Raw genomic sequence first — 21,067 nt, forward strand, 5'->3', positions numbered from 1 at the left:
TATGCCACACTTTCTGCTAAAATTACATTTCCAGGGGAAGTGCGGTGGGTTAGCAGAGCTTGTCCACGTGTAGGTCCGCGTGTAAGCGCTGCTCTGACACCGGTGAGCTCCGTCCTCCCCCATCTGTGTTGCCCCAGTTCAGCGACTGCTGCGCAGCGGGGATTGCTGCCTCAGCACGGGCAGGGAGATAGGCCGCAGTCAGGCCGCAGCTGCCGCGCCTGCCCCGCGCTCAGTCAGTCAGTCAGTCAGTCAGCACAGCAGCAGACACACCAGAGAAAATGAGTGTCGTGGGGAGCTTGTCACGGTGCGCTTTAAAAGTTGCGTTCTTGTGCCGCACTTCGCAGAAATTATTTTCTCAGTAATATACAGGCTGTAGAGCGATAGTGAAGAATGTAATTAAGCTTAAGTCTGTAAATCCATTTAAATCCACAGTACTTTCAGCTACAAAATTTACAATCCGATAACGGTCTCAATGTTAATTTGCATGATTGATAGAAGGTTGGCAGAAATTGAAAAAATTTCTTTGAAGATTATCTGAACTGATGAGGTTACCAGAATCTTTTGTTTACTCTTGACACACAGAGACATTGTGCAACGTTTTATTGTGTTCACCAAAGCAAACAGGAGCGGGGGGGGGGGGGGGGGGGTAAGGAGGGGGGGGGGGGGAGAGACAAGAACATATAAAGGGAATTGTCCTGTGTTTTTATTCCACTTTTTCCACAAGGTTCGTGAATGCAAAATGAAGCTATTCCTCCTAAGTTGCTTGCTGGTTTCTCGCTATTGCCAAGTTGGGGCAGTGAACAGGGAGTACTACATCGGCATTACAGAGACAGTGTGGAACTATGCACCTGGCAATACCAATGTCGTATCTGGACAGCTTTTTGCGGAAGAAGAGTAAGTAGAACGGTTTACACTGGATGAGTTTGATTTTACAGCATTGTCTGCTGTAGACACTAGGACCAGACTGGAAACCCGGTGAAGGCAGTGAAATGAATCATGTTGGTGTCAGTGGATTTTCTGTCAGACATGTAAAGGAATTTTGATTTTTTTCCTGGCTTGCTTGAGAATTGAATTCCAAAGCTCTGCTAATTAAAAGCATTGGAATATGCAGGGGGTTTGTGAATTTGTTGGAATGAAATGTTTACTAAGTAGAGACTAGAAAAAGGCCCTGAATGTCTAATGATGTTTAATTTTGAATGACTAAGGTGCCAGTGCTGAAAAGATTCTTGCTGTTATGTTTTTAAAGGCAGAAGTTTGACAAATTTAAAACTTTTTCCTATTGGGCACAGCTTTCCTTTTTAGATATTCATTGTTTGCAGTGGTAATTTTCACTTGTTGGAGGTGCAGAAGCACAGCTGGGTCCTTCCACCCACAGTGAAGTTACAAGGAGTGTCCTGTGCAGACTGAGAGTGGTAAGCAGGGTCAGGAAAAATATGGTGAGGAGGAGGGGAGCACCCTGAAGATATGAATAATCAATAAAGTATACTCAGGTATAAAAGGTGTCAGAAAAATATTTCAGAGAGGGAAAAAACATGTTCCTTTGTGTTTTTTGGTGCCTTTAAAATGAAGTAGGACTAAACTAAAATTAAAACAAGGAAGAGAGAAATCAGAAATTAGAAAAAAAAAAAATCTCAAAAATACAGTTCTCATTTAGTCTGTAGATGAGGGATTAGAAGATTTCCTGTGGTTTGTTTTCTCCAGTGAGAGCCAATAATATCTCAGCCGTAATCTGCCACTTCATCAGGCAAGAGATGAAGCAGTCAACTTTTTTTTTTTTTCTGCTCATAAACTGAGTGACGTGTAAGACACCGCCAGTGATTCAGCAGGCTAGTAATTCTGATAAATGGTGGAAGCAGGGCATCTTGTCTGAAAACTGCAGAGCAGTGTGTTGTAATACAACAAGCCACTGCTGTTCACTGCACTTTCACTGCTCTTCTCTGCTTTGTGACAACCTACAGCATGCTAAATTAATTCTGGTTTTTCAGTGGTTGTATGCCTGCGATGGAGCTGGTCTCTTTTATCGTACTTTTCATTTTTAGCTTCTCTAATTCTTCTGAACCCTTCAACTATGAGGCTGTGCTTGTACAGAGATTGATATTCATAGAGGCAGAGAAGAGCAGAAGGGAAGAGCGTGGTGTACCTGCTAGAAGGAATACTCTACCATTAAATGGTAGCTGTTTAAACAGTCCGAGAAGAGCCATAACATATTTGTTTGATTTAATTTGTGGCTAAAAGCTTCATGTACTCAGACTTCCAGTAACTGAGCCTTTGGAACTAAGTTTATGCTCTCCAAGTTTCATGGAGCTGAATTGGCATTTTAATTACACTTCAGATCTGTGCTTGCCAAGGCACAAACAATTCCTTCCCTACGTGCTCAAACAATGCTCAGCCTTGTGGGAAATACTTTGCATTTTTGGGCAGTATTAACTTCCTTCACAATATGGTCTGCTGGGAATATGAAACCAAGTCGTCTTTGTTTCTCGTCACGGAAGATGAGAAATCAGGAGGCTGCTGAACTTCAGGCAGTGTTGCCCTGTCTCCCGGGATTGCCTTCTCCTGGAGTAGGTTTACTTCCACTGCTAGTCCTCCTGAAATGGACAGGGAGATCTGCAGGAGGCTTTGTTGTCAGTGGGACTCTGGACTTGAGGCTAACAGCATCAGCTGATAGCAGCTCTGCCAGTTTGAACAGCCAGTGCTGTCAGTCTCTCTCGCCGTCCTGGTTAGTGAACAGAAGCATGTTTCCCACAAAGATAACTCTTCTCAGAGACTAAAATATTTAATGAACGGTACCTGACCCTCAGCACAGCCAAAGGTTGGCTCCAAAGCTGTTCGCAGTTGACAGCTGTCAGAGACACATGGTGACCCCTCGCCTGCAGCTGGTGGTGTTGGGCAGTACATCCATGATAGCTACATGGCTCAGAGGTATTGATACCGTCCGTGTGTAGGAAATACCATCTCCGTCAGTCTCATTTTAGGTCGTGGGTTAGGCTGTTTCCTCGCTAACCAAGCTCTCATTTTTAATATGTTTCATTAATTGAGAGGAGCAATGGTCCAGTAGTTAAGGCACTTAGTGATTGAGGAGGTCGTTGTAAGTCTCTGCTTTCATGTAACCCGTTTGTTTATTCTTGGGCTGAATATGTAAAAATGAGACTTTATTAGGGTAAATCCATATCAAGCTCTGAGGCTGTGATTTGTCTTCATCTATGACTGGTGAGCATGCTGAGGGCTTGGTCTCACTCATTTCAGCACTCTGCATGCCCCTCACCCCCCCATGCACACACTCGACATTAGCAGCACCTTGTAGTTTTGTTCATGTCCAGCCATCTTAAATATATTTTACAGCTGAAAGGTTTGCTGCTCATTGCAACTGAGCAAGGACTATGCAGTCAACATAATAGCATGATGATGGTGATTATTATTTTTAACAGGCCATGTTAAAAGTACAAAAGTTTTGAGCAATAAGAACTATTGTTTGCCTTGTCCACATGGTCTCAAATTTGCCTGAAATTGTATCAAACACCTTTATCTTCAGTCTACAAAATAGGTAGGAAAAAAAAACCACAACAGGTTGGCGCATAATATTTAATCTCTATATGGGTGTCTAATTCTTTATGATAAGAGATGTATTTGCTCCTAAACACAGATTTAGTTGTCCACAGTACTACGGAGGCCTGGTCTTTATTTGAGACCCTACTAATTAATACCATTCAAATATAAAATTAGTTTCTGACACTACAGATGTGTCTGTGTATTTTCTTTGCAGGCAGGCTGGAGTCTTTCTCAAAAGAGGACCACATAGGATAGGAAGCACTTACAAGAAGGCTGTCTACACTCAGTACACCAATCATTTATATGATGTGATAGTTGACAAACCTTCCTGGCTGGGTTTTTTAGGCCCTGTCATTAAGGGAGAAGTTGGAGATTCCATTATTATCCACTTGAAAAACTTTGCTTCCAGAAGCTATACGCTGCATCCGCATGGCATAAGTTACACAAAGGAAAATGAAGGTAAGCTTGAGTCCATTCTGTGCCAGAAATTATCAAAACTTAATCATTCCTCTGAGTGTAAGTGATAATCTCTCATCAAAGAGAAGACTGGTCAAGTAAGTAAAGATTTAAAACAGGACACAATCAATTTAAAATAGGAGCTGAGAAGTTTGATAGTTTTTTCAAGAGTGAAATGCAAAGCCAAAAGTGGAATTCATAAAGAAGGTGATTTTTTAGATCAACATCTCACCTGAAAGAAGAGTATTTATATTTCACCTGAAATAAGGGTCTAAATGTATATGAGAGATGTAGGCATTGAGGCTATATCTAAAGGAAAAAATGATGCTGTTGTGAAGATGTTGTTAACAGTGATAACTTGCAATTCCAAATTCTTAGCACTAAATTTGTATATATACTATATAAGATACACAAGAATTTGTCAAAATGGAGAAACTGCTACTGCTTAGTAATAAATTAATGAGATAAAAGTGACACACTTTAAGATATATTGTGGAGGTGTTATTGGGACTAGTGATGATTTGCCTTTGCGATAGCTGGTCTTGCCACACTCAGGCAGTGGAGGATTTTCTGTACCAGACAGCACCAGACTGTGCCTGAAAAGTTGAATATGTTGGAAGGTTTATTTAGCGTGCCTTAAAAACAGTGTGCGAATTGTTGAGAATATGATGTTGTCTAAAAAGCAGTCTTTAAAAATTTTTCATTAGAAGAATTTATGAAATATCAGCCTAAGTTCTAATAGCTCACGAAGTTTTTCATTACAACTAGTATGTGTCTTAATAAAGACGCGTTCTGTGGGAGCAGAACAGCGTGTTATGTAGCAGTACATGCACTTTTCGGAACAATGTTTAAATTTTTTTCTGTTGCTCTCATTCCAGGGACACCTATATTCCTTGAGGACATATGCAATATTTTAGACCAGTTTCCAAGATTTATATTTAACAAATCTTTTACAATATTTGAATTGTTATCTTTTTAGCAGAAGTACGTAGTGCCATCCTAATAAATTAAGGACTAAATATAATGTGCCATTAATCAAAGCACTCCCATGGAATTCAAAAGCAAATGAAGATACTTCTAAAGAGAAGGAAAATATCTACCTGCCCGATTTTAAAGATTTTTTTTAACCTGTATTCAGATGTTCAGTCCATGTTACTGCAACATGTAGTTAACTATAAAGCATGGCAGGTGCTATCCTGACACCATGTTGTGAATGTATTGTGTTAATGGTGGCTGTGTGGTATTGTTCAGGTGCTTTTTATCCTGACAACACAAAAGATCTGCAAAAGAGAGATGATGCTGTGGAGCCTGGAGGCCAGTACACTTATACATGGGACGTGACAGAAGATCAAGGTCCAGCTAAGGGAGATGCAGACTGCATAACCAGGGTTTACCACTCCCACATAGATGCTCCAAGGGATGTTGCCTCAGGGCTTGTTGGGCCTTTAATAATTTGCAGGAAAGGTAAACCATAAATAAATAAGTAAATAAATACATATGCAAGGTGATTGATAATGGTTATTGATAAATATCAGTGAAATAATTTACTGGAAGAGGAGAAGATTACAGTTAATTTTGAAATAGCAGCTTTTTATCTTCCCAATTAGCACCTTTCAGTAGTATAGGAAATAGTTTGATTTTTGTGTGTGACAGCAAATATAATTTGAAGAATACTTTGTCCCCAAATCCATGAGTGAGATGTGTTCATGCTAGTAATGCAAAAAGGAGGTGCAAATACTGGTATGAGAAACAGATTTACTGTGATCTTATCACATGCAATATTTATTCTTAGTAAAGTTATAGTTTCTATCCAAACCGATTTTTGTTTTCTGAGTGTGTCTGTGAGCTTATGTGTACACTCACGCTCAAGAAAAGTGGCAAAATACCAAGTAAACAGTGACCAGCCCTACTGATACTACACTTAAAACTGATGAAAAATAATGTCAGCTGCCAAAGACCGTGAATATACCGCTTTCTTTTTCAGATACAATGAATAAGGGCAGTGATAAACACTTCGATGCTGAATTTATCCTTATGTTTTCTGTGATGGATGAAAATCTCAGTTGGTATCTAGAGGATAATATCAGGACATACTGTTCCGAGCCTTCCACGGTTGACAAAGATGACGAGGACTTCCAGGAAAGCAATAAAATGCACTGTGAGAGAATGTTATATTAATGTTGCTTGCCATTGATATGGTGAAGTAATATTTTTATGTGTTGTCTCTTTTAAAGATGAACTGTAGATTTTTTTTTTTAAGCAGGGCTTTTTCTTGGAGGATTAAGAAAGATCCTTTTAACTAAAAAAGATAAATTAAAAAGTGATGGCAAGTATTGTACAATCCAACCTTTGGAGTTGCGATACAAAATTCTCAGGAGCCAAGAACCTCTTTGTTGGTATAAGGTCCCAGGCGCTTTAAACAGAGTTGGGTTACTTGGTTCTGTTTCTTAGTCCTGAACTCTGTACTGTAAAATTGCAGTTTAGAAAAGCAGTTTTTACTGTTAGTGTTAACAAAGAAGTTACCTTTGGTTCTGACGTGGATTCCAGAATCGTAGCAGGAACCGCTAGTCATGGAGGTAGTTGTGCAGATGAAGTGTGCGTCTGATATCGGCCCGCTTTCACAGATGCGGAGTTTTTGTTTTGAGCCTCTTTCTATTTTAGCATAGAACAATGGTTGTATGACACCTGCTTTTGAAGAAAAGATCCTAAGGTCTGTGAAGGTAACTGTAATAAATAACATTTCTTTTAGCAATCAACGGGTACATGTATGGATACCTCCCAAACCTCACAATGTGTGCGGAAGATAAGGTAAAATGGCATCTTTTTGGCATGGGTAATGAAGCTGATATCCATTCAGCCTACTTTCACGGACAGACCTTAATAGAAAGGCATCATCGAGTTGACACCATCAACCTCTTCCCAGCCACCTTTATTGATGCTGTCATGATACCAAGGAGTCCTGGGGAATGGCTGCTCAGCTGCCAAGTGAATGACCATATCGAAGGTACAGAATAAGTTCCAGTGGTCGGAATTTTTTTTAGCTCGAGCTAACAGTTTATTGAGTCACTTTAGCAGTACTCCTGACCTGGTTATATGCCAGATGATATTCTCCTCTAGGTAACAAAATTCTCGTAGTAACTGAAATGCCTAGAAGTGTATTAGATGGGCTTGAGCATGTAGCTAGCCACAGAAATCAAGGAAATTCTTGTCTGTGATGGAAATTATCAGTTGGCAGCAATTGGCACAGCTGCACTTTTGCAAGCCTCAACTTTAGACAAACAATAGCATGATGTTTGCTTCTTACTGAAGGTAATTCATCACAATTTTCAGTTTGCCAACAAAAAAAGTTGGGGCTCATTCCATGTTTGGGCAAGGGGTACAGGACAGGCAGGCTAACTCGCCTGCTGACAAAGACATGTTCTGGGAAGTGCATTGGCTGATAAGCAGAAATTATCTGCATTTCTCTTCCCTGTATCTTCCTGTATTTCCAGTGTTTGTTAACCATATGAAACACTTAGAAGCTTATTCCACACTTTTCCACGATCTATATACCTATAAGTGAGTTAGAGAAGTAATTTGTCACAAAAGTGGGAAGGAACACAGAACTCAAAATCATTCTCCAAGATTTGAAAATTCTGATATAAAAAGGAGTATGTTTAACCTGCAGATTCAGCTGCACAGAGGTTATAAGTTTTGAAATCGCTATCACGTCAAGCAGCATCCTGATACGGTTGAAACATGCTGGGCAAGACTTAAATCCAACAAATTGGCCTAATCCATAGCTGTAAAAGGGCTGTCTTTATTACATTATTTGTATCTCCAGCAAGCAGATTTGCTAACAGACCTTTCTCCTAGGATGCAGAGACCCAGGAGTTTCACAGGTAGGCTGTTGATTAGATTTAGAGGGAAAATGGTCAGTCTGGTAGCACCTGGCCTTGACCGAAGTGCTAACTGACAGTACTGTTTCCACTCCACCCTAATCTTCTCTAACTGCCACATCAGTTGCAGCTTTACAAGCGGAATGCACTTCACCACACCTGTCTGCCTACTGTAAATACCATGGTTGTGTTTCTACATCCTAGCTCAGCTGGTGTGCGTTCATTTATATCATTCATCTTCCTTTTCATTTGTGATTTGCATTTCCATCAATGGTATGGGAATTCTCCAGGGAAGAGAAGAGCTATTGGAAGCAGGGAAAGAGAAAACAAAGTGTGGTTCCTTCTTCCTAGTTTTCTCTACCTACTCATTTTTTTCCAGGTGGTATGCAGGCCCTTTTTCAAGTAAAAGATTGTAGGAAGTCCACAACAGATCACAATGAGAGTACAAAGATAAGACAGTACTTCATTGCTGCTGAAGAGATCATCTGGAATTATGGCCCATCTGCAATGAACCGTTTTACAGGACAAGAATTAATTGCTGACAGGTAAATGCTTCTAACTAAAGAAGTTTTACTTTCCAAGTAGAATTGATATAAAAATGCTAAATAAGGTAAGCCATATGGTAGAACTGACTTTTAAGCAGAATTTCTCATTGTCCTCACGTCTGCTTGAGTATTAATACTAGGATATATCTCAAACTAAATTAGGTCTATTGTTTTGCTTGCAATCTTATTATAAATTTTGCTGTAACATTACAATTCATCTTCATCCTAGTGAAATTACTAATGTCATATGTAGGCAGTGACCTCTGATGATTCAAGATGGTTGATTATTCTGAGTTAGAGAACAAAGCTAGGAATTCATGATCATCTCCTTAGCTGATGAAAATCATGCTAATGGTATCTCAGCTAGCAAACGATGTGCACGTAGCAAAGATAGCTTTGACCTTTGCTCTGTGCTTACATATTTAAGACCTGGGTCAATTCACTGAACACATTGATTCTTCAGATTTTTCATCATAAGAACGCTTACCTGCCCCACAAGAGACAGGGCACAGTTCATTGTTTGAATAGTGCTTGTAAAACATTGAAAGGTCCTTTTCTGAAAAGTGTAGCCTAAATCTTCTCACTTTCTATTTAAATGTTACATATTCTTGGTGTTTGTATCTGTTGTTGTTGAATTATTTGTAAATTTTATTAAAAAGAAGAGTAAACTGGGTTACAAAATGTTGACTAGAAATCATTGTTGATGAGTCTCTGAGCATGCTGGCTTTATAAGGGCAACACAGCACGGTGTCTTTTTTCTCAAAGAGAAGTTAGTGAAGGATAATGGATTCCTGCACATCCTTATATGGGACTGCATATAAGTGTGATGGCCAGATCACTAAAAGACAAACTCAGCATGTCTTACCTCAGAAAATAGGGTTAAGGTCCTGACTGCCTTTGTAAAACTGAGCATTACGACTTGAACTGTTTGCATCTATTGCAATTTCTTTTACACAGTGAATCTCACATATTTTTTGAACAAAGTGAGACAAGAATTGGTGGCTCTTATAAAAAAGCCATTTACAAAGAATACACAGATGGCTCTTTCGCTGAACATAAAAAAAGGCTCGCAGAGGAAGCGCATCTTGGACTCTTAGGTAAGATATCTAAAATCATTTCATGTCAAAGATTTATGAGAGTAAACTTCCACTGGCTAGCCAACAGTGCCCCTTCACCTCCAAGGGGGGGCCCTTGGCTCTCCCTGCCTCCTGCAGATGCTGATGCCTGTGGCTTCCTCCAAGAGACGCCCCAGGGCGTAAGAAAGCTCTTAGGACAATGCTGTGGTGGTCCCCAGCTTGCCTGTGGGAATATGCTGTGGTGTCCAAAGGTCAGGCTCTGAATTACAAGGCCAGGCTAGGCAGGTCTAGCCCTTTTTTATAACCTGGCTACTTCTAGCATGGCTCTGGACTGAGTTTGAGGTTGGTGGTCATGTCTGTAGATCCCTCTTCAAAGGGAGGAACTCTCCTGCATATCCCTGGGACTTCTTGAGGAATTGGGAATGGAGCAGTCCAGTTGCTGCTGGGCTGCCATGTGATTCAGGCCATGCGCCAGGGACCTGGTCCCCGGGGCAGTTCCCCACGCAATGGGAAAAGCAACCAGCTATCGATCGCTATAAGCTCTGGTGATCTGTACATCACTTGATAGAAACATCTTGTAATTAGACCATGTGCTCTTTTCTAGGACCTGTTATCAAGGCTGAAGTGGGTGAAAGCATCAGGGTGACCTTCCGAAACAATGCCAGCCGCCCGTTTAGCATTCAGCCCCATGGTGTGAGTTACCGCAAGAGCGACGAGGGGGCATTGTATGGTGCCGCCTCCAGAGGTGCGCCTATAGATGGGGATCCTGCAAGCACCAGAGAACAAGCTGTTGTACATGTTGATGTATTAAAGGTGATAAAATAAACAATGTTCATTAGGCATAATTCCTAACATTGATTTCTATAATAGGTACTGAATCTCCAGCCTCTCATGTGAGTCCTGGTGCTACGTTTACGTATGAGTGGAACGTGCCAGAAGATGTGGGCCCCACAGACCAAGATCCAGACTGTTTAACCTGGCTTTATTACTCAGCTGTGGATGCAGTCAGAGACACCAGTTCTGGCCTTGTGGGTCCTCTCTTGGTGTGCAGGAAAGGAGCTCTGCTTCCTTCTGGGAAACAGGTCAGTCAAGAAAAACAGAAGCACTTGCAAAATTGTAGCTGAACCTGCTTTCTCTTCCTGAATTGTGCCCTCGTGGCCTGCTACGTTAATGACCACTCAGCACCACCTCCTCTTCACATCACAGTCTCACCCATGTGCTGAGCGGAATACATAAAATGAAGAAAGTGGGTTGGTTGGTTTGTTTGTTTTGAAAAAGCAAACAGCAAAATCAGTCTGGCTCCAGACAGCCACTGTGTTGTGAAACCACCGTTGCAGTGAGCAACCACTGGCATTCAAGTCTCAGGATGAGAATGACTAGAAAAATGTAGATACTTTAAAGACCAAAATACACATTCATTTCTGGAAGTAGTTCCTGCTGGTAGAAAGAGCATTAGCAGCAGATATCTAGTCACCAGATACAGCAATTAGAGATCTTTGAGATGATCAGAATGAAGTATCAGCGTATGCATCTATCCTACTTTGTGAATTACATTCATAAATTATTATGCACATAGAATTTTTTTTCCTGACACTTTCTGATCGCTCATTTCTATTTTCCTTTGTGCTATTTCTTCTCAACAGAAAAATGTGAACGTGGAATTTTTTCTACTTGCCACAGTATTTGATGAGAATCTGAGCTGGTACCTGGATGACAATATTCTGATGTTTACACTAAATCCTAATAAAATAGACAAGGATGATGAGGACTTCCAAGAGTCTAACAAAATGCACTGTAAGAAAATTATTAGTTAGCCCAATATTCATTTCTACAATAAGGTTTTTACTTTTGTGATCTCATGTTGGAGACTGGAAAATTGTATAGTGGCAGAGACATTTCATTCCTTTTCATTGGAAACAAACCCAGGTTTGAATGCAATTCAACTTCAGCTAAATGTGGTAGTTCAAAATATAATGCCAGCTGTTCAGTGTCTTGCACGGCAGTTGAGCATTTAGCACTGTCATGTACCACTGTGAGCAGACAGGAGGAGGAATTCAACATACTCATCAATGACTTGGACGAGGGGACAGAGCGTACCCTCAGCAACTTCGCTGATGATACTAAGCTGGGAGGAGTGGCTGACACACCAGAAGGCTGCACTGCCATTCAGAGAGACCTGGACAGGCTGGAGAGCTGGGCAGAGAGGAACCATAGGAAATTAAATAAGGGCAAATGTAGGGTCCTGCACCTAGGGAAGAACAACCCCAAGCACCAGTACAGCTTAGGGGTTGCCCTGCTAGGAAGCAGCTCTGTCAAGAAGGACCTGGGAGTTCTGGTGGACAACAAGCTCTCCATGACCAGCAGCGTGCCCTCATGGACAAGAAGGCCAGTGGTATCTAGGGTGCATTCAGAAGAGCGTGGCCAGCAGGTTGAGGGAGGTTCTTTTTCCCCCCTCTACTCTGCCCTGGTGAGGTCACATCTGGAATATTGTGTCCAGTTCTGGGCTCCCCAGTTCAAGACAGACAGGGAACTACTGGGGAGAGTCCAGCGGAGGGCTGCGAGGATGATGAGGGGACTGGAGCATCTCTGGTACGAGGAAAGGCTGAGAGAGCTGGGGCTGGTTAGCCTGGAGAAGACTGAGAGGGGATCTTATTAATGCTTATAAATATCTAAAGGATGGATGTCTAGAGGAGGGGGCCAGACTCTTCTCTATAATGCCCAGTGACAGGACAAGGGACAATGGGTACAAACTGGAACACGGAAAGTTCCATCTGAAAATGAGGCAAAACTCTTCCCTCTGGGGGTGACCGAGTACTGGGACAGGTTGCCCAGTACAGGTTGTGGAGTCTCCTTCTCTGGAGATATTCATCACATTATGTCTGAAGTGTGTATTATTTAATCTGTATTACAGAATTAAGTAATGTATTAATTAAGGTGGGTTTTGCTTCCTCAAATCTTCTACAGCCATTAATGGTTACATGTACGGAAATCAACCTGGACTTGAAATGTGTAAAGGAAGTGTGGTTTCCTGGCATTTGATGGGCTTGGGGTCAGAAGTCGATGTCCATGGGATATACTTTTCAGAAAACACATTCGTAACTAAAGGAACAAGAAGGGATACAGCAAATCTGTTTCCACATACGTTTCTTACAGCTGTTATGAAGCCCGATTCTGAAGGTAAATGCCTTGTTTAAAAATCCTGTTACTAGTTTAGAAATTGTTTACCTATGAACACTTTAGGCTTAGAGACAAGCTTTAAATAGCTGATATTTTGATCCTTTGGGTGCTAAAACTGTGTACAGCTGCATTTGAAGGACAGCAAACATGTTCATAGGACATAAGCTCTTAATGCGAAAGCCTTGATTTTTCTAGCTTCTACGTATGCTGAATTTTATTACTACAAGTAGCCACATTACACAAAGAATTTGGATCTTATATGAGCAATAGCCTGTGTCTCAGTCTCTAAACACTGAATCAACATAGGTAACACAATCTCAAGATCTACTACTACCAGATTCTTGTTCTCTTTGTTTCTTGTACGACCTCTAGGCGTTTTTGAAGTGTCGTGCCTGACAACAGATCACTACACAGGGGGCATGAAACAGAATTATAAAGTGAAACAATGCCATTGGTGGAATGTGGATCTATCTATGTATTTGCATGAAAAGACTTACTACATTGCTGCAGTGGAAGTTGAGTGGGACTATTCTCCTAACAGGACATGGGAATTTGAGCGGCATCAATACCATGAGGAAAGGTACTCTGGAATATACACAAGGGAAAAAAATGCAAAAAAGCAAAGGAGCAACTCACTTCTTTGAACCTTTTCCTCCTCCAGGCATTTCTAGACACACTTTCTTTGCATATGTATTTTTAGGGCTCACTTGAATTTGTGGTCCTTCTCCAGCCAGACAGCATGATGTTCGTGACATGGTCTAGCATAAATGTTCTGTGGGGCAGCTGCAGATTTTTGTGAATCCTGGATAGTGCATTTGCATTTATTATTTACTCATGTTAGGACATTCCTTGATGTGGAATGCTTAAAATGTTAAGTTGTAGCTATGACTACTTTGTCCTGATATTTGATTACTTACAATATGTAACATGTCTTTGTCTTGTGTTTATCTGTACTCTGAGTAAGGTTCCTTTTTACTCCTCTCAATTTCATTAGCTTACACTAGATAAATCAATGACCAAATCCATTCACTGTGAAGCTTGTCACCTTGGTGTTTATTCCCAGTATTTGAATCTCAGTGAGAGGGAACTGATCAGATGAAATAATTCATGCCATTTAGCAGAAGAGGCTAAACAATGAACTGATGAATTTCTATGTGTTCCACCTGTATAAGTTCATTTGAGGTTAAAGTAGTAGATTGTAACTGCCGGGGTTTTTTATTGACTTAATAGTATTTTCTTCTTTTTCCTCAGCTTGATAGCACATTTCCTTGCCCTGCACACCGCAGTGGACTCTGTCATAGTTCTAAGCACAAGTAATATGGACTATTCTGTTATTGGACTTTTTTTTTTTTCCCCCCTGTCTCCAGCCCCCATGAACTCAGCAGAGAATCAGTCCCTCGCATTTAATTTCAGCAAGGCACTTAAGCTTTACAAGTTCTAGGCTTTATTTCAGATCTACAAAAGTCATTGAGGGTTCTGTTTTTCAGTATGCAAGTTACTGGACGACTTCTTGCAATCTGAAATATCTGCTAGACAGAGCACTTGGCATTCTCTCAAATACCATATAGCCTTGGTCTATTTATAGTAACCTTTCAGGTTAAGAGAAACCTCCCAGGTTAACAAGAATGTTTTCATGTTGCAGATACCAGTCGTCTATGAGATGACTGTTTCACTGAGTGGGATTTTTGTTTGATGATTAATTTAAAATATAAGAAGAAATGTATGACATCTTTTTTTCTTCCTTTTTTTCTTCTTTTTTTTCTTCTCAGCCCTGGCAATCCATTTTTAAATAAAGAAGACAAATTCATTGGCTCAAAATACAGAAAGGTAGTGTATCGTGAGTACACTGATCAGACATTCAGTACTCCCAAAACCAGAGCAGAAGAGCAGCAGCACCTGGAAATTCAAGGTATAGTCATCATGAAGTTCAGTTTTGAAACTGGGAAAAATGCAGTGAAATAAAACAAGAAAATAGTAATTGAATACTACTGGGTATAGTTCTACCCACACAAAGTGCCTAAACCAACATGGAATTGCTACTTTTATTATGGTGCTTTCCTTGCAAGATTACATTGCTTGCTTTACAAGAAACAAAAAAAAAACCAACGTTCTGGTTTGCTGCCTGGTAACAGGTCAGTGTTTTCAAAGTCAGCATAAAACTGGGCAGCAACATCCACACTGACTTGAACTACACAGTAGATGCTTGGAGCTTGTGAAACTTAATCCACTCAAGTTGGCATATCACAGTGAATGACATTATCCATGTGTAGTTTTAATTATAAGGCAATGTTGTTGTGTAATTGAACACAAAAACTTTCTCTCTCTGCTATTTTGTAAAACCAAGTGAATCTTTCATTTCAATCCAATAGGGCCACTGCTTATGTCAAATATCGGAGATAAAATTATAATAGTTTTTAAGAACTTGGCATCAAGACCTTATTCTATACATGCCCATGGAGTGAAAACAGACAGTTCTGTTGTCGCTGCAACTAACCCAGGTATTAAATCATCCTTGTTTATTTCTAGCAGGTAACATCAAGCCTTCTAGTAAGGTTTAGCAAGCTTTCATGTTAGTATAGTAGGAAAGACTTCGGTTTTGTTTTTACCTCGGGTTCTTAAAATTTTGATGCTGATTATGACAAACGTTTCTACAATTACAATGGCCCTGCTAACTATTACTATGTATCCTAGTCCTTGACAGATCAGTAATTTTTTGATACAGCATGTCTGCACCTTTCATGAAAGCAAACAGAGCATAGCTTATGCTAGCTATTATTTCAGAATTTCTCCTGTGATCTTTACAAAAGCTACAATTGGGGTTTTTTAAGTATGGTAAACTGAACAGTGCAGCCACACGCACCCAATTGGCAAGAAGAGTCAGGGATCTGCAGAAGGGAAATAACAATAAGCTAGCCAGTGCGGTAATTGGGAGAAGGAAGTCCAAGAAAAATGTAAGCTGTAAATGGAGGTAACATCTGTTTCAGGATGACCTCTTACAGGTCAGCACATGGAAAACTTCTAAAATTCATTGATATTTAATTCAGGTGAAACAAAAATGTACATATGGAAAATCCCAGAGAGATCTAGTTCTGAGAGAGGAGATCCACATTGTATTTCGTGGGCATACCATTCAACGGTGGACATCATTAAGGTATATTATTAATATCAATCTAAAGGGTTTTGTTCATGACTTCAACGCAGCTATACTTACAGCAAAAGGGAGATGAGTCTGAAACTCTTTTAGCTTTCTCTGTGATTCCCCCCATTACCATACCTTTCAATTTAAATGTCTTTTGAATAACGCAAGAACGTGAGGGCAGAATTTGAGTCACAGCCCTTCATGTTCTTGATCCCTGGTTCTTCTGCTGTTGGTACAGATCACCCCACTTAGATTTCATTCTTAAAGCTAACACTTTATAGCTTGCTCAATATCTAATCAGTCGCGTGTGGGAAAACTAACATGCAACTGTGGAACATAAATCTGCCATTTTTGTACAAATACCTATTGACTTAACTTGACTTACAATTTTTAATGGAAATTAATGTATTCGTTCCTTCATGTCAGCAAACACAAATACAAAAGTGTCAAGAAGTCTATTTTGAGTAGAAACCAAGCTCAAAATCCTAAAACCTAAAAAGAATTTGGGAAAAAATACATAAACATTTATTCCATTTTTATTTCTTACTTATTTCTAGCAAGAGATGAAAAAGAGACAGTTACTCTTCATAGTCCATTGAACTTGATCCATGGGTAGCATGTAACAGTGAAGAAATAACCTTGTTTGTCTGACACTGGCTACCTTTATTCCCAGATACTGACAGCTGTAAAAATAGTAAGAGGATTCATGTCTGGCATTAACAGTGCTTCTGCTTAGTCACATCTCATAATTATATGTTGTTGGGTTTTTTTTTTGTAATTTCAGGACACTTACAGTGGATTAATAGGCACACTTGTTGTGTGTCACAGACATTATCTGCCATCATTTCATACTAAAAAGAAAGTTCAATTTGCTCTTCTTTTTATGGTTTTTGATGAAAATGAGTCATGGTACTTGGATGAAAACATTAAAACCTATTCTACTAACCCCCACCTTATTGACAAAGAGGATGAGGAATTCATTGAAAGTAATAAAATGCATGGTATGTTTCCCAATTTGGTTAATGTAACTTTGGAAACTTTATAAAGTTATGTATTTAAAAGTACTGTATATAAATTTGACTTTGTTATCCCCTCTAAATTTCCAGTTCCAGGGCAGGCGGCCTGAAAAAATTCACTCAAACTATTTGAAACCAGTTAATGCCACTAAATGACTTTTTTTTTTTTTTTTTTAACCGATGAAAAAATGGTCCCAAATTGAAACTTTGAGAAGAGAAAAAGTGAAATTTTGAAATTTTGATTTGATGTCAGCAAACAACTATTCTGGATAAGTTGGAAAGGCAACGTGCATCCTGAAAGCATGTCCTGGTAAAGATTACCCTTTACAAAGAGCTGCAGGAAATGCAGATCTTTAAGAACTGCAATATTAACAATAACGTAAAGAACTTTTTTTTTAACTACATCTTACTTTCTAGTTAAATATGGAATATAATCAGACCTATTCATAATATGCTGTCCAATTCTTTTGGGTTTAGATACCATTCAAAGCCACTACTTTTGCCTGGCATTGGCTTCCAAATCTTGTATTCTGTTGAAGTTTAGAGAAGAACAATACACAAAATCTTATTTGTTTTCTCTGTCTTGCTCTTTCCTTCTTTTTAGCCATTAATGGGAAGGTGTTTGGAAACTTACATGGTCTGACTATGCATGTTGGAGATAAAGTGAGCTGGTATTTGATGGGAATGGGCAATGAAATAGACATTCACACAGCACACTTCCATGGCCACAGCTTTGAGTATAAGGTAACAGATCCTCTCCACACGTTTCTTGCTGTATTAAGAATGAGAGGTAGATCAAATACCAGGGACTGTAATCTCTGGTGTAAAAGTCAGATGTTACAATATTAAGGAGGACTTGTAATTTGACCATAAAGGTATTATGCCCCAATCCTGTATTTGATCAACATACAAGAGACAGAGAATATCTGCCAGTAGCATTTGCTGACTGGTTAACCTCACAAGTTGCTTTGACAAGGTAGCTGTGAATTTTCATGGCTGCAGTAAGACAGCAGCTATAGTTTTCCTTCATTTCCACTTAGTTGCTAGTCTATTAATCTTTTAAGCATGAAGTGGATGTACAAAGTGATGCTTCTGTAGAAATGACATACAATAGATGTCTTTTCACTCAACTGTGATTAAAACGTTTGGTGGTAATATGCATGAAAGGTAGCTTAAATTACTACCATCTGGTAATGCCACACTGTTCAACCACTGTTTCTTTTTGTCCTGAAGCAAACAGGGTTTTACCGGGCAGATGTCTTTGATCTGTTTCCTGGGACATTTCAAACTGTGGAAATGACCCCGCAGAACCCTGGAACCTGGCTATTACACTGTCACGTTACTGACCACATCCACGCGGGCATGGAAGCAACCTACACCGTGCTCCCAAAGGAAGGTAGGAGCTCATCTATCTCAAAAATGTTCACTGTGTTTACAGATACAGAATGGGGCTCACAGGCCAGTGTACTCAGAACCAATTCAGGCATACGGCAGTATTTCATGGCTTAATATTGATGTCAGGAGGCCAGAATGTTGCAAGCCACCTGATCATACTTGCCTCAGCACTGCTGCTCAGAAAACAGAAGTAGCTAAAAGACTGGATGTTAACTGACTATTGCTTCAGCTTTCCATCAATGAAATTAAAATGACAGGTTTTTATTTAAAAGAATTCTTCAGAACACAAAGTATTTCTGTACCCAAGAAGTGCCAGTAGTGTCTCTCAATCTTCATTTAAAACAAAAAGAACAGTTGGTAAATAAAGCTGAAGTCATCATCCCTAACAGTTACAGTACTGAAAAACTAAAATAGTGTTTTCTTTCTAAAGGACATGTTTTAGCTTTACAGACACTATCACCTTGCTTTAGCAATGTTACTTGTGAAAAAACTTGAATCTTGAAGAATTTTGGAAGTTCTTGTTTCTACAAGCTTAATACAATTCTAAAAAACAATACTTTCCTGTACTCAAAAGGCAGAGCATAATAGGTATGCGTTATAGTTAACTGTCACAAAGAGAACAGTAGGAACACTTCAAAATATGTGTATGTATGCAACTATATAATGTACATCTGTAGTCTAAAAACAGAGACTGGAATGTTAAACACGGTCTATTTTATAAACTGTTCTGATTTACAGAATACATTGTGCCAAACTTGCACAGATAACAAAAAGGTTGACTTAAGAGTACACAGAAAGAGATGTAGAAACGGACTTTAACTTGTAGAAGCAGTAGGCTGGATTTTTCATAATCAATCATCTAAAGTGCATTAAAATGTACCCTTCAGTGCATTTTAAAGCTGTTTTTAAATCTTAACTCACAATGTCTACAAGGTACTGGGATCCATTGCTCTATTTTGGACTCTGTTGTCCATATGCGTATTCTTTTGATTAACAACAAAGCTGTAACAAAAGCTATTTTCCCCCTTACAGACAGACGGTCTCTGTTCCCAAGATTATTCAATTGGTTCAAGTGTAATGATACAAGAGGCACACTAGAATGATGAAAACATTTTACCACAGTGATTCTCCAAGATCTACCTTCAGTGAAGCATTTCTTGAGAAATACTATCTCCTGGACAATTCATCTCTACCTGTGTTTTGGAAGATTTAATTTGGTGGCCCACTGCTAATAGAAGGTCCGTAGACTAAGACAACTGAATGGATATAACAGTTTATAAATATCTTTTTCTCTAAATAAAAAGAGTATTGTGCAAGCTAAACATATTCTAGGTGATGCCTAATACATGTTATTTAACTGCTGAGAAACACAGAAGAGCCAAATTAAATGTACTTTCCTTTTTTTTTAACTCTATACCTAAGAGCTTTGCTCTTTGAATCTTAAACAACTCCTGCAGTGCAATCATTTTGCTGTCACTTATGTAGTGCAGACCTAGGCAAATTAAGCACTTCTTGACAGATGGAAGCAGCAGTATTAGTGCATGACTGATGCTGGTCAAAAATAAAAGCAGGAAGAGCAAGTATTGTCATGCCATCCAGTTGTGTTTTAATAGCCCAACTCCACATGTGTTAGCCTTGTGTCAAACAAGAGGGAAGTATGTATGGGACAGGCAGGCAAAGCAAAACATTTGGGCTTTACAGGTACCAGAACAAAGGAAGTTGCTTTACAGCAGAAAGATTCTACAGAAACCAGCATAATCCGTACTAGCAAGCAAGATCATTGATTTTGTCTGTAGCAGGAATGCTACATAGGTAAGTTAAACTATTTTTTCTTTCTTTTTTTTTTTTGTGTGTCATGTATTTTATTTGCAATGTAGATGGTCTCTTCTGCCTACTCTGTCAAATTCATTTTCACTGAAGCTGTAATGTTACTTAAACCTATCAATGTCAGCTAATTAGGTCTTTAAATGGTTATGGATCACAGAGTCATTGTTCTATTTGTGGTAGACTCTCAAAAACCCAAACCACATTCATAAGAAGGTCATAAATATCGTGACAGTTTATTATGACTGAATTCCAGCTGAAGGAACAGAAGGATCTTTTCTGCCCAAAAGAATGATAAACATCAGTATCTACATGCCCAAGTACCCGAGATGCTTACCAAAAAACCTAGAAGAAATAAGAGTTTTCAGCTGGAGTTGTGACATAACAGTTTCAAATACTTGTACTCAGTCAGTAGACAACAGGAGAAGAAAGAAAATAAAAACCAACAAGGTGGTGGTTCATATCTTCCACTCCCGTTGGGCCCACTTCCCTTTCTCTTTGACTTATGGCCTTTTTTTGTGAATTGCTAAATGAAAACATTTTCAGTGTGACACATAGATATGTAATTAAGATGACAAAGCATCAAAGCAAAAGTGATCCTGCCTAATAGCTGAATAGCCATGTTTTTACCAGTTCTGCCTGGCAGGAATTCTGGTTTGCTGACCTTTGTCAGAGTGTAATAGTATTAGCTTCAAAGCAGATGCTTTGCCTCAGACAATAGCTGTCATTCAATAGTTGTCATACGGTTTCAACTGAGAAATAATGTGATTTATGTGAGGGGAGTCCCACGGTACCTTATATGTAGTTCGACTGCTTGTTTCATTTACTTTTTTATTCCAGCACATTCTTTGTATTTGAGTGCATGGTAACTTCCATTGGTTTAGGTCAGCAGCTTCCTCTGGCTGCACTGAAGAAGATGTGGCAGAAAAAAGGCTGCAGTTCCATCCTCTGGTAGAAGACTGAGGAAATCCCTTAGTTCCAGTTCCATTGCAACAACTGATAAAGTTTCTGC

General features: G+C 39.5%; 2 protein-coding genes across 4 annotated transcripts in view; one reads left to right on the forward strand and one right to left on the reverse strand.

Annotated features, from left to right (window-relative positions):
• Positions 1-696: 696 nt before the first annotated feature.
• Positions 697-19,562, forward strand: CP (ceruloplasmin). The gene is made up of 19 exons (XM_054836074.1): positions 697-894; positions 3,764-4,008; positions 5,257-5,469; positions 5,990-6,163; positions 6,755-7,009; positions 8,263-8,428; positions 9,386-9,525; positions 10,109-10,249; positions 10,375-10,586; positions 11,148-11,298; positions 12,469-12,681; positions 13,054-13,261; positions 14,451-14,590; positions 15,051-15,179; positions 15,726-15,832; positions 16,605-16,821; positions 17,441-17,580; positions 18,070-18,232; positions 19,264-19,562. The coding sequence occupies exons 1-19, from the start codon at positions 740-742 to the stop codon at positions 19,332-19,334; spliced, it is 3,240 nt and encodes a 1,079-aa protein (XP_054692049.1). The 5' UTR covers positions 697-739; the 3' UTR covers positions 19,335-19,562.
• Positions 6,624-21,067, reverse strand: part of HPS3 (HPS3 biogenesis of lysosomal organelles complex 2 subunit 1) — a 36,121-nt gene continuing 21,677 nt past the window's right edge. Inside the window, exons 17-18 of one of the 3 annotated variants that reach the window (XR_008578363.1) lie at positions 20,850-21,063; positions 6,624-6,729 (exon numbers count right to left, since the gene is read on the reverse strand). Coding sequence is in view for 1 of the 3 variants with exons in the window: in XM_054836075.1 (XP_054692050.1) it covers positions 20,936-21,063 (128 nt within the window). In the remaining 2 variants the exon portion in view is untranslated. Of the gene's footprint in view, positions 6,730-16,187; positions 16,313-20,268; positions 21,064-21,067 lie in introns of those variants that run through there. The other 2 variants (XR_008578362.1, XM_054836075.1) reach the window with 2 other exon arrangements.

The sequence above is a fragment of the Grus americana genome, chromosome 9, assembly GCF_028858705.1.
Source record: "Grus americana isolate bGruAme1 chromosome 9, bGruAme1.mat, whole genome shotgun sequence".
In the NCBI taxonomy this organism is placed as follows: domain Eukaryota; kingdom Metazoa; phylum Chordata; class Aves; order Gruiformes; family Gruidae; genus Grus; species Grus americana.

Coding starts and splice junctions, on each gene's coding strand:
- CP (XM_054836074.1), top strand. CDS start 740: ATGAAGCTATTCCTCCTAAGTTGCTTGCTGGTTTCTCGCTATTGCCAA. Junction 6,164..6,754: donor GGAAAGCAATAAAATGCACT/GTGAGAGAATGT, acceptor CATTTCTTTTAG/CAATCAACGGGTACATGTAT. Junction 10,250..10,374: donor GTATGGTGCCGCCTCCAGAG/GTGCGCCTATAG, acceptor TTTCTATAATAG/GTACTGAATCTCCAGCCTCT.